The sequence below is a fragment of the Manis pentadactyla genome, chromosome 14 (genome assembly GCF_030020395.1).
Source record: "Manis pentadactyla isolate mManPen7 chromosome 14, mManPen7.hap1, whole genome shotgun sequence".
In the NCBI taxonomy this organism is placed as follows: Eukaryota; Metazoa; Chordata; class Mammalia; order Pholidota; family Manidae; genus Manis; species Manis pentadactyla.
Window position 1 is genome coordinate 35,969,657 of NC_080032.1, and position 14,013 is coordinate 35,983,669.

At 39.5% G+C, this 14,013-nt stretch overlaps 1 protein-coding gene across 2 annotated transcripts in view; it reads left to right on the plus strand.

The window, feature by feature from the left end:
• The window catches only part of GLB1 (galactosidase beta 1), an 86,240-nt gene that overhangs the window by 49,608 nt on the left and 22,619 nt on the right, over positions 1–14,013 (plus strand). For both annotated transcript variants that reach the window (XM_036892134.2, XM_057492493.1), the window contains exons 11-12: positions 11,028–11,102; positions 13,255–13,344. In XM_036892134.2, coding sequence (XP_036748029.1) covers positions 11,028–11,102; positions 13,255–13,344 — 165 coding nt within the window. The remainder of the gene's footprint in view (positions 1–11,027; positions 11,103–13,254; positions 13,345–14,013) is intronic.

Genomic DNA, 14,013 nt, shown 5'->3' on the forward strand with positions numbered 1-14,013 from the left:
TTGGTTAGTATTCACCTGGTTTTTCTTTCCCAATGCTTTAATTTCAACCTCTTTATATATTTGTTTTTGCATGTGTCCCATGCAAACAGAACATAGTGGAATTTTTAAAAAACTGAGTGAACATTTTTGTCTTCCAACTGGTGCATTTATTCATTGTTATTCATTAGAATTCTTGATACACATTGATTAATTTCAACCCTCTTATTCTATAATTTTATAATAATCTACTTGTCCACCTTTTCTGTTTTGTTTTCCCTTTATTACTTTCTTTGGAAGTGTTTGAGTTATTTTTTTTCCCTATTTCATTCCCCTCACCACTCCTCACCCCTACCCACTTTTGGGTATGTACCCACATATTCAACCATACATCTGAAAATGTATGCAATATGGACAGATTCTAAGAGTAGTTAGGTAGAGATATATTTTTCAATATGTTAAAGAATTTCATAAAATACATTTTAACACTTAGGCTTAAACTGAGAAGATGTAGAACAGGAAAACCAATTAAAACCTCTAGTTTGAAAGTTATTCACTATATTTTTATTCTTTTAGTGGTTATTGAAGTATAAAAATTATACCCACCAAAAAACACACCTCAGAAGTAAACAGCTCATCAAATGTGTGCAAACTGAACACATGGCAGCCAGAAGCCCCCTCAGGCTCCTCCTTGACATTAATCTCCCACCCCACCCACCGAGTTAACCACAGTCCTGAACTCTGTCAGCATAGGTTGTCTTCTTTCTTCAAACTACATAAATGGGTTCATATATTATGTCCAGCTCTCAGAAAACTTTAACATTCTGTTTTAACTTACAATTTAAAGTTAATCAATATCTTCACTTCCTCCATACAACTAGAACTTTTTATGTCCAGTTATATCCTCTTGACTTATATGCTTTTAATATCATATGACCACACACATTAATGTCACATATTTGAGTTCTCCTAGGTTTAGACTTCCACATTCTAGTTCTTTCCTTAAACAAAAACCTGTAAAGCATTATTTTAATTGTTCCAGATGCTGACTGTACCCACATTATTTATTCACAAAGAATTCCACAAATATTGAGCAAGTTCCCTTATATGCCAGGTGCAGTGTTCGCTGCTTGGTATGTACAGGTCTCCTTGAGAAGGTGAAGCTGGAACAAAGACTTCAAGGTGGTAGAAGAGCCAGGTGGAATATTCGGGGCAAGAGCATTGTATGCAGAATGCAGCCAGTGAAAAGGAGGGAACGTGCGTGGCACTTTTAAGGACTAGCAGGGCCAGTGTGGTTGAGCCCAGTCATAGAAGGGACTGTAATAGGAGGTAAGGTCGGAGCAAGAATGGGGGACTGACCTAAGGCCTTACAGGCCATTGAGAGACTGTCTTTTACTCTGAATGAAATGGGATCCATTGTGGAGTTCAGTTAAAGGTCTAGGCAGGCGGCGATGCTGAGTCGAGACTCTGAGAGGCCCGGCAGGCGTAGAACAGGAAAACCAATTAAAAAGCCTTTGCCACCGGTTAGGTGACAGGACTGTGCCAATTCAAGGATAGCTACAGATTTTCTTGAAATGGAATCGGTGTGTCAAGGTTGTTTGCATCTAATATGTTGACAGATATTATGAAATGGCCCTTCAGTGAACCTGTATCAGTTGAGTCTCATTTCCCTACTCTTTTACCGAATCTCTGAACTACCCTTTTTGACCTTGCCATTTAGTGTGAAGAAGGATGGTTTTTGAGGGAACAGTGAGTGTCTTTAGTGAGGACCACTAGAATTGTACATCCTGTTGTATATGAATTACCCATTTATATTTCTTTTTCTATAAACTACTTGTTCAGATTTTTCACAGTTTATCTATTGGGTTACTTGCCTTTTCTTTTTTTTTTTGGTATCATTAATGTACAATTACTTGAACAACATTATGGTTGCTAGACTCCCCCTATTATCAAGTCCTTCCCACATACCCCATTACAGTCACTGTCCATCAGCATCGTAAGATGCTATAGAATCACTACTTGTCTTCTCTGTATATACTGCCTTCCCCTTGCCCCCCGCTACATTATGTGTGCTAATTGTAATGCCCCTTTTTCTCCCTTATCTCTCCCTTCCCACCCATCCTCCCCAGTCCCTTCCCTTTGGTAACTGTTAGTCCATTCTTAGGTTCTGTGAGTCTGCTGCTGTTTTGTTCCTTCAGTTTTTTATTTGTTCTTACTTGTGCTCTACAGATAAGTGAAATCATTTGGTACTTGTCTTTTCCCGCCTGGCTTATTTCACTGAGCATAATACCCTCTAGCTCCATCCATGTTGTTGCAAATGGTAGGATTTGTTTCCTTCTTATGGCTGAATAATATTCCATTGTGTATATGTACCACATCTTCTTTATCCATTCATCTACTGATGGACACTTAGGTTGCTTCCATTTCTCGGCTATTGTAAATAGTGCTGCGATAAACATAGGGATGCATATGTCTTCTTCAAACTGGGCTCCTGCATTCTTAGGGTAAATTCCTACGAGTGGAATTCCCAGGTCAAATGGTATTTCTATTTTGAGTTTTTTGAGGAACCTCCGTACTGCTTTCCACAGTGGTTGAACTAGTTTACATTTCCACCAGCAGTGAAGGAGGGTTCCCTTTTCTCCACAACCTGGCCAACATTTGTTGTTGTTTGTCTTTTGGATGGTGGCCATCCTAACTGGTGTGAGGTGATATCTCATTCTGGTTTTAATTTGGGGTTACTTGCCTTTTTTATGATTTACAAGAGTTCTATTATTGTGGCATTTTTCATAGTTTGGGGGATCCCTTTTTTCTGGTAAAAGGCAATCTTGAAGTTTTATTTTGTCAAATGTATTACTTCTCTCCTTTCTGGCTGCTTCACCACTCTAGCAGTATAAATAAATTCCCTTAGAGTACATAACACTTTTGTGATTTCATTTTACATTTAAATGTTGATGGATATAGAATTTTTGTTGTTAAGCATGAGGTAGGGAGTAAGTTTTATTCATCTCTTACATGACTAGCCAGTTACACCTTTCAGGGACTTTATCCATCATTTTGCCACTGATTTAATGTGCCTGTTTTGTCATCCACTTCATTTCCATAAGTATTGGAGCCAATTTTCCAGCTATCTCTTATATGTTACTGTTTTTCTTTTTTTCTCCTTTACCGATAGCAAACTGTTTTAATTCTTACCTTTTCTATCTTTTCTTATCTGGTAGGATAAGTCTTCCACCCTTATTCTCTCAGAATTTCCCCAGCTATCCCTAAAAGTTTTCCTCTTGAACTTTGCTATTATTTTATCAACTTTAAAACAAAGATACCTATTGATGTTTTGATTTGTTTTGCATTAAATTTATATATCAAATTAGGAGTGATAAGACTCACAATAGTGAGTCTTAGCCAAGAAAATGCTTTTCATCTCTTCAGATCTTCTCTGATGTCCCTCTTGTTTCAAAGTTTTCTTAAAGTAATCTTGTCCATTTCTTAATATGTTTACTCCCAAATATTCTGTTTTTAAGTTTCATTGTAAAAGATGTCTTTCATTTCTTTATGTTTTCATGAGATATAGTTATCCTTAAAATATGAAATACTTTAAAAAATGTTTAATGTATAAAATACTGTTGCCAACATCCATATACCCAGTACATGGATTTAACACAGGTTATTATGAAATTTTTGCTCCTGTTTTTTTAAGAAAATAATACATTACAGGTAAGATAGAGCTTCATCCCCCTCCCTCCTCAGAGGTGACCACACTCTTGGGATAGTTTTTATCATTCACACACATTTTTGTGCTTTTAATACAGACGCATGCAATACTTACCATATGTTTAATTATTTTTCTCTCTTTTAAATTTTACATGAATATTACAGTGTACTTAACCTTTTCCAATTACTGATTGATTGGATTGATATGATTATAATGCCCACGGACTTATCTGTTTTATAGTCTGTTGCTTCATCTCACAAATCCCTTCACATTTATTTATTTATGTATTTTGAAACAGATTTATTTAGATACAGTTCACATACCATACAGTTCATACACTTAAAGCACAAAATTCAGTGCTTTTCAGCATATTACATTATTTTTTTAAATCATAGTAGAAAATATAAAATGTGCCATTTTAACCATGTTTAAGCATACAATTCAATGGCATTCATTACATTCATAATGTTGTATAGTCGTCACCACCATCTGTGTCCAAAATCTTTTCCTCAGCCCAGAAGAAACTCTGTAATTATTAAGCAATATCTTGCCATCACCTCTCCTCCACCACTGGTGACCTCTAGTCTAATTTCTAGCTTTCTGAATTTGCCTGTTCTAGATACTTTGCATCAGTGGAACCTTATAATATTTTCCTTTTGTGTCAGACTTCAGTGTGGGCTGCCACAACAGGGATATGTACTTTCAGACCCAAATGGACCTTTCACTTAACTCTCTCCTGTTCTCTTCTTGCACCCTGGCCTCTCCTCATTATCTAGTGTAAACCATCACTACTTCCTCCTTAACAGACAGGTGACATTTTCTCCCAGCTCACCGGGACCATTCATGCTACTGATATGGCATGTTAAGGAGTTTGAACAAAGTGATCCAGTCGGATACGCACTTCAGAAAGGGTACTGCGTCAGGCAACAAAAACGAATTGTATGTAAATGGATAAAGAAAACATTGCATGTTACAAAAATTTTTAAGATTAAAATAATCACAAACAAAACTTAAAAATGTATTTTGGGTTTATTAACTGTTCAAAACCCCTCTGCTGGCCTTCTTTCCTTAAGTTATTTTTGGCGGCCTGCTGTTTTATTGTCTCTTCCAGGGGCAGCCATGTTTGCAATCTTCTTTGGAGAGAATGGAAATCTTTCTCTTTAGTGTGGCTGATTTAAATTTGTTTTTGAGTATGTATTGGTAGTTTAGGAAAATGGAAAAGCTTCACATTTTGTTCCTGATAATATTAAATAAATATTGAGGATTGTTATCAAAATTGGAGAAATCTCTCTCAAGTTCTTTCATATGGGAGCTACAGTATTTAGAAGAAATTTCTACAGGCAGGTTCAAGGCCTATAAAATTCTTTCTTCCTCCCTCCCTCCCTCCCTCCCTTCCTCCCTCCCTCCCTTCCTCCCTTCCTCCCTCCCTCCCTCCCTCCCTCCCTTCCTCCCTTCCTCCCTTCCTTCCTTCCTTCCTTCCTTCCTTCCTTATCATTGATATACAATCTTATAAAGATTTCACATGAGCAACATTGTGGTTACAACATTCACCCATATTATCAAGTCCCCCACAAACACAGCATTGCAGTCACTGTCCATCAGCGTAGTAAGATGCTATCGAGTCACTACTTGTCTTCTCTGTGCTATACTTAGGCCTATACATTTCAGACCTTGTTTCTTCTCCACAACCTACCTTCTTCAGGGACTGGATGCCCTGGGGATTATTGTAGTGCAGATGAATCAGCATATTGGATGTTGGGAATAATCTGTTAGCAATAATTTACCTATTCTTGGAAGTGACAGTGAACTGCATATATACATTCTACACCCAAATTAGATAAATCCCCACCTCAACTCTTTGGTTGAATTCCAAAGATTCCTGTAGCCACTTTACAGCCTCCTGATTTAAAAGGATGTATGACAGCAGATGCTGGAGCAGGGAGAGATGGGGTGATAGCCTGTTGTGGTTAAATTATGTTATTTTTGAAAATTTTTACAAAAACCTATGGCCACCTGAACGCACTGCTAGGACCCTCTTGGGGCATTTCTGGATGCAGGAGAAAAGTTAGGAGGCTGCTGCTATAACCTAGGAGTGAAATGATAGCAGGGGCAGCAAGCAGTGGAGAGAAGTGATAGATTTGAAAGATATTTAGGAGCTGAAATTGGCAAGATTTAGCGATTGGCTGAATGCAGGCGCGAGGAAGAATGAGGAGTCATTGATTTGTCCAGGTTACAACCTTGGTTGGATAACTGGATGGGTATTGGGGTCAGAACTAAGCTAGAGGATTGTGGGAAAAGGCTCATGCTGGGAACGGGGAGGGAGAGGCAATTTCAGTTCTGGGATTGTTCAGCTGAAAATGCCTCTGGGAACATTCAGGTGGAGATGCCTTTCTGGCAAGCACCTCACCTAAGAGTGAGAGGCTCCAGGAAGATGTCATTAGGACGGACACAGCGTCTGGGGCCATCTGTGGAAGTGGAGGCTGAAGTTCAAGGGACGTTTTAAGGCTGCACATGGGGACCAAGTGAGAAGGGCCATGGACCAAGCCAAAGACAAACCCAGGGGATCCCAAGCATCTACCCAGTGGGTGAGGTAAGATGGGCCCATCCAGCAGACAGTCTTCAGAAATGAACGGAATTCAAAGTACTGGATTGCAGCGTAACATGTGGTCATCTTTTCCCCTTCTCTTTTATTGATATTTTAGGTTTGGAGGAGAGAAATAGACCAATTTAAAAGTGGACTCTTTCTTATGAGACTTTGTAGATGTCCAGCTTGCTGGTTTTTTAAGTGGTATTCAAAATATTTGCTTGCATCTGGAAAAGAAATGGGATTATAAATACACCCACATATGGCCCTTCCTGCCTCTTTCCATCACCAAAGATATAAAAAGTGGAATGGGTCTCTTCTTTAATCCATTTCAAGAGTCAATTGGGTGGTGATGGACAACATCTCACTGGCATGGACTCCCAGGGATAATTTTCCATCAGGTTGCACGAGCCCCGTGTTCAGGGGTAGAGGCTCCACGCAGCCCCTGCACTTGACTCTTCACAGCAAGGCAAAGCTCTCAACATTTGCATTTTCTACGGTTTTCTCTTTGGTGTGGGTAAAAGTCAACCAGACATGGTTAACACTTCGACCTCAAGGATGAACCATTCTCCTCGCTATCCATTCCTAAGAAGGGCAGTGGTGAGTTTATTTCTGTATGCTTCTGAATGTGTTTAAGACCCATTTTTAAAGGTTTGTTCCAGTTCGGCACAGGGATTCCATCAAAGATAAGAGTCTCGCTGGCTCTTTGGAGATAGATTATTCTGCAGACATGAATCAAGTTGTAGCTGAAGGACCTTGATAGTGGTGTGGACCTTGGGATTCCCTGAAGTGGTCACTGGGACTGGATGGGGGCCTGGGAATGGAAGAATGGCCATGGAGCTTCCGGGACATAGAAAACTTAAAGACATTTGAAGCTTGACCCAGGACCAGGCTGACTGATTGTCCTTTATGGCTAGAGTGACATCAGCTAGCTCAGTGGAGACATAAGCTATCTCTTGCTGCTCATGGTGCTGGTGGGGACAGTGTTGTGTGGCTGACACTTAAGGATGACAAAGTGAATGTGATTTAACAAAGGTTAGGTAGTCTTGAAAGCATTGCCTGCTCTCATGTGGCACTAGTCTTCATATTTCCTGCACACTTGGCTTTTCGAGTCTATCTTCCATCATGATTTCTTGAAAATGTTCATCTGGTCAGAATGCCTTCCATGACTTGGCCCCTATATTCCTCAAGCCTTTTAGGTTTCCCCTTCTTGTATGTAACTCTTGGGTCTTAAAATGGAGATACATAGTACTATGTGACTAGAACAGTGCTATTTATACCCCCAGTGTCTGTACATACTCCTCTTCCTTCTGCCTTTATCCATTTGGAAAATAAGAACACACCTCAATTACCTTCTCTGGGGAGTTGTCTCTGATTCATTTCTGTAGGGTTAGTCACACTTTGTTTTCTGATGCCACCTTATAGGGTGGAAATCTTGAATACACAACATCTCATAGTGTGTTAATATAACTTGTTCACACAAATTTCTCGCTCTCTGGGCTAGAAGCTGTTCGTAGCCCCAGTCCCAGCATAGGACCTGACACAAAGTACTTTCTTAATAAAGAGTGTAAGATGAATGAACAAAACATTAGAGATCTTGGGGGAAGAAAAGTTGGCCACCACTGAATCCATCACATTCCACGGAGAAAAGAGCAGCTTCCTCTGTTGAATTTGTCTCTCTAAATAAGCACAATAAGAAGCAATGTTTATGACTGGTCTGAAACTTGTAATTAAAGCACTAATTATTATCAAGAAATAAAGGTTCAGAAGTATAGTGTTTTGGTGTATTCATCCATTTCATTTCTGAAACATTAGTTAGTTGGATGGAAGATTAGTATTTTGTTATATGATAATCAATGAAAAAGTCATGAAATTATTTAAAGACAAAAGATTGTGGAATAGGAAACAGACATATGGAGGCTTAATATCAATATTATAATGAGTTCTGCCATTGACTTAAGAAAATCAAGATCCAAATAGATAATGGACAAAAGATATAAACAAGTATAGACATTTGGTAAAAACTTAGATACTATATTAAGAATCATATAAAATGCTTATACAATTTGACCTAGTAACTGCCTACTTGGGGCTTTATTCCAAAAAAATTTTTTTTCACAAGGATCATGCTAGACATGAAGTTGTTCATTGTAACATGAGTTATAATGTCAAAAATTAGAAATAATTTAACTATTCATATTGAAAGGATGGTAATGTAAATTCTGTCAAATCTGTTTGACAAAACATGCAATAAATAAAAGTATTGTCATCATTTAGTCATTCAAAAGTGCTTTTAGTCAGTGGTAGTAACAAATTACAAAAGTCATCTTTTATCTTTATATTACGTGTGCATGAGGGGAGGGTCAGGAGGGAAAGAGAGACAGGAGGTTTGCAGGTGTTTCTGTGTTTGAAATTATGTCTTGCAATGAATAGAAGACACTTTCTGCTCTATTTCTGTTACAACAATAAAGGACGAAAGATGGAGCAGTGGAAAGAGCACTGGGCTAAGAGTCCGAATCCCATCTCCCTCCCTTCCCCTCTTTCTAATCTTGAACATGTTCCTCAGTCTCTTCTCTAAAAGGGAAATATAGTAACTAGCTCTGAGGGCCTTTCTGAGATGGTGAAACTCATGCATAAGCCCTCCATCAATGTGCACTCAGTTGAATAAAGACGTCTGTGCAATGACCTTTTCTTCCAGTGCAGTGGAGATGGAAGTCCTAGTTACACTGGAATCCACTTTGACCTTAGGTGTGAGGGATGACATAGTCACTATAATGTGTAGGTAAATAGGGGACCTCAGAAAACAAATCATGCTGCTCTCAGGTCCCCTCTGTGGATTTGCATTGTCCGCTTTTATTGGCCAGAATGTGGGGTAGAAGAGTAAGAAGCGGGTGGACTGCCAAGCGGGAAGGGATGTGGTCCCGATTCAGGCAAAGCTGGGAAGAGAGGTCGTGCATCTTGCTCTAACATCAGCAGTAACTCTTTGGCCTCACATTTGTTCTAATATGCATCATGAAGATCATTTTAATGATCTTTAAAATGTTCACAGAAATACAGATTAATAGAATATTAGAAATACAAAAGACTTTCAGTTCATAATGGTTGACTGACCGTGTATTTATCTCCCCTACCACCAACTAAATGATCAAAAAGGATTTTTTTTTTAATGGAGCCAACAAGAGGGGACCTGCCCATGCGTGAAAGATTTCATAAGACTTCTGGGAAACAAAAACGTGGGGGAGTGGTGACCAAAAAAGTAGGATGAGGAAATCTAGGTCCCCAGGGAGTGTGGAAGGGGGTTATAGAAACAAGTGACAGGGGGTAGACTGGCCTTAAAGAACCCTGGAGAATCAGGGTCCTGGCAGGGCGGGTGTGACAAAGGGTGGAAATGAAATGGAGCTGAAAGTGGGAAGGCTAACTGAACTCAACCTATTTCCTGTCCGATCCTCCCGTCCACACCCCACTTGCAAATAGACTGTCTATCAAGGGAAGCGTCGTTCTACCGATCAGAAAACCAGAATTATTTTTCTTAGAGAATATTTTCTTTAAAGAACAATGCTCAATCCCAGAGCAAAAACATACATATTATGCCTAACTTTACAATGTGAAAGTGTAGTTGATGGTTTGGAGGTGGGAGTAGGGAGAACTCAGGGAAGGATGCAAGACCATCTTATCTTAAAAAGTGTGGACTCAGAAAAATAATCTGAAGTGATCAAACTAAGAAATAAAGGTATAGGATATTATTTAAAGCTACAAAGATAATCAGTAGAAAAACTGAAAGTGGCGCTACAAGGGAGCTATCCAGAATAGAGCGACCGAGCTACATTCTCACATAGTCAGGAGACGGTTGTTTTTCATGAAAACAGTCTTTTATCCTCCTCTTTTTTTTTTCTTTATTACTTTTAAAAGGGGGAAAGAAGGAGGGAGGGAGGGAGGGAGGAAGGAAAAAATCTGTAATCCGTCAATAAGATTTAATCTGTAAATAATTATTTTTCCACTATAGGCTCCATCCTCCACATTCTGTTTTGTGGCGGACCTTCCCCGTCTCCCAACATTCTCTCCTTTTGTTTTTGCTCTCTGTTTTGAAGTCTCTTGCTCTATTATTTGAATGATTCCTGGAATTTAAAACATAGGCATACACAGGCACACACTTAAAAGGTAAAAGCTTTACCAGATCTTGTTTTGGAGACTCAGTTTTGTTCCTTGGCCTTTCCAGAAATCTCTGGCATTGTTGGTTGAGTCGACCCTCCTTTTGAAAATGAATGGTACAGATGTGTTTCCAAGGCTCTAACAGCTTTTTTTTTTTTTTTTTAATGCATAACACATCTTTTATTTGCTCAACATTAAAGATATTTGTAAAAATATAGAATGGTATCATTCTTCTCTTTATTTTTATTTTGTAAAGTTATTTTTTTGGTATCATGAATGTACAATTACATGAGGAACATTATGTTTACTAGACTCCCCCCATCACCAAGTTCCCCCCGCATACCCCATGCAGTCACTGTCCATCAGTGTAATAAGATGCTGTAGAATCACTACTTCTCTTCTCTGTGTTGCACAGCCTTCCCCATGCCCCCCTCCACATTATACATGCTAATCGTAATGCCCCCTTTCTTTTCCCCCACCTTATCCCTCCCTTCCCACCCATCCTCCCCAGACCCTTTCCCTTTGGTAACTGTTAGTCCATTCTTGGGTTCTGTGAGTCTGCTGCTTCTAACAGCTTTTTTTATTTTCTATTTCCACTCTGGTTTGTAGTTTGAAAAACTACCAGAAGGTCCTATCCCTCCATCTACACCAAAGTTTGCATATGGAAAAGTTGCTATGAAAAAGGTAAGAAAAGAGAAAAAAAACACCAGAAATACTGAGAGTGAGGAAGTGGAATTAATTTGGCAATTGTTAGTGAAAGTGCTCTGATGGGGAATTGCTTCTGTTTTTCTGTGAATTTGTTTTCTGTAAGGCTGATGGGGTGGGTGATGTTTCTGGGAAAATGGGGCCACGTGGGAGGTAAGAGGATATGTAGGCATGTTGACGGGGGGCATGTGGGCCATGAGCAGGAGTAGGTAGGTGTTCTTAGATCATTCAGGTCATTTTGGTTCAATTACCGGTTGTCATAGACAGTGCCAGGAGCTTTTGCAGGAATAACATGCCACCCTGTTGTTACAGCTGGTGAGGTTCTTTTCCAGAATTCATTTTTTTTTAAAGGGATTCTCAAAAAACCACAGGCATTTTGATAGGTGTTTACCCTAATCATACCCTCCCCTCCTCCATCTCAAAATCATGTCCTGGTTTATGTGCTCTGTGGTATAAATGGTAAATGGGAAGTCAGGGGGGAAAGTTAGAAATTAATCATAAATAGGAGGTAAGGTCATTTTATTCAGGAAAAGAGAAAAAGAAGAGAAATTTCATTTCATAGTCATGAGTGATGTAAGCCAAAATCAATTTGTTTGACCATCTGGGTCTTCAGGATTTCCCCTCTTATAATCCCTAACTCCTACATGTGTTAACTCACCAGAAAAAAAAAAAAGCACACACACAGTTACATATTTCTTAAGAATCTTGATCTTCTAAAATAGCATCATAAATTTTTATCTTGAAGCAAAATGCCAAACACGACTGTGTAATTTTTCCGTTCGTGAAGCCCTTTGATGTTAGGGTTGGCTGAGTCCTTGTAGTATTTTCCACCTAGTGTCAGATGTGTGTGTTACATTCTTCAAAGAGTGTGGGCTCTCTGATAGGAATCTTCCTTTAGATTTATCAGACTTCAATCACACTTGTAAAGGGAGCACCTTTCCTTGTTCACCACTTCTTCTACTTAAGGAAAAGGTTTGTGTGTTTTAGAGCTGTGAGAAATTTATTTTTATGCAGCAGAAAATAAGTGCAAATGTTTAATACAGCCACATTGCTTAAACAAAGGTAACTTAGTACCAAAAACACATTCTGTTCACCATGAAGAAAACTTGTGTGAACAGAAATGGCTTTCCATTGTTAACTAAATACATATAATTTAAGAGAGCAAATCTGCATATAACTCAACTAAATTTATGTACAACATTGTTACATAGGATAAAACCTTTTATTGTGAATTGAAGTCCCTTACTTGTCCAAATGGAAAAACATCCATGTGAGTAGCTGAGTTGATGGAATCATACTTACGTTTTTTTCCTGGTGCTGCACATCAGCACAGTAACCATGGAAAGGATTTATTAAATTCCTAACCAGTATCAAGGCATGGGAAGTCCTGGGTTTAGAGCCAAACCCAAGTGCTAATCCCGGCTCTGCTAGGGCTCAGGTGGGGTTCTCTGGTTGGGTGCCCGGTTCTTCATCCCTTTCATGGGGATAGGAATGCCTACCTCACTGCGTGGTTGTGAAGTGCTGTCCCCACTGGGAGTTGGGTGGGCACTCAGTGATTAGTAGCTAATATCATTGTTACTGCATCAGAATTAACATCCTGAGTTGCAAGAATACATAGTTGTTTAGATTGACTATGAGTATTTATTGAGAGTCTACTTCGTGTTGGGCCTTGGGGGTGAACACAATACAGACCCTGCCCTCAAGGAGTTGACTGTCTGGCAAGCACGCCAAGGTGAGCAATGGGTAAATGATACAGGCATGGAAAATGTGACGCCACTGTGGTTACTTCACTCGGGGGTGTCAGGGGAAGCTTTACAGAGGCAACAGCCTCTGAGCCTTGGTTTTCATTCATTTTAAAGGCCTTTTATGTACAGGAGGTTGTACTTGCAAATAGGTATGTCTAAAACTCTGTTTAAGAGTACTGTCAGTCATTTTCATCAAGAGCTAGGGAATGGGTGCAGATGATCGAAGGTGACTGGGAGCAGCCTGAGTGGAAAGTGAACCTTTAGGTTTATTTGGGGGTTTGGTCAAATCCACTAATATCCTTGATGGTTTGCAAGTGACATTATTCTCTACTCCAGTTCCCAGGGAAGGGGGACAGTGAGTGAGTGCTGCTTTTGTTTCTTTCCAGTTAAAGACAGTGGAGGAAGCTCTGAATGTTCTGTGTCCTGCTGGGCCCATCAAAAGTCTCTATCCTTTGACATTTATCAAGGTGAAACAGGTAGGCCTTCCAAGGTAATGCTTCAGCCTCTTTCTGCAAAATGTGCTTTCTATGCTGCCCTGCAGAGCCTATCCTGAGCACAAGGACCAACACACCAAGCAGATAAATCCGACCCCAAGTAAATTAACTGTGGGTTCCCAGGCTTGCATTAGCTCTCAGTAGTGCACAGTGGGCTGATCTGTCCTGTATGTTCCCCCGTGTCTCATTATCACTCAGACAGGTGGTAGCTCAACAAGAGAGTTTAATTATTTGTCTTTAGTTAGCTCAAAGGCATAGGGACCGTGTTCTTTATAGATTACTCTTAGACTATTTTTCATTTTTTTGAAGAGAACAGAGCACTTCATGTGTGTGTGTGTATATGGGTGTGTTTAATCTCTGTGTATGGGTGTGTTTAATCTCTAGGCACTGCCCCATCTTTATTTTAAAAGTTTTCCCCAGCTCTTTATTTTGGAAAGTCTCAAATCTGAAAGAGTTGCAAGAATAGCACTACAAACCCCTGTGTACCTCTCACCTGGAGTCACCAAGTTCTAACACCGTGTCACTTGGTTTATCTTGCTGTGTGTGCATGTAGCCAACTGCTTTTTTTTTTTTAACCATTTGAGCTAGTTGTCAACATCATGACGCTTCACTCCTAAATATTACAACATAGATCTCTTAAGAAGGACATTA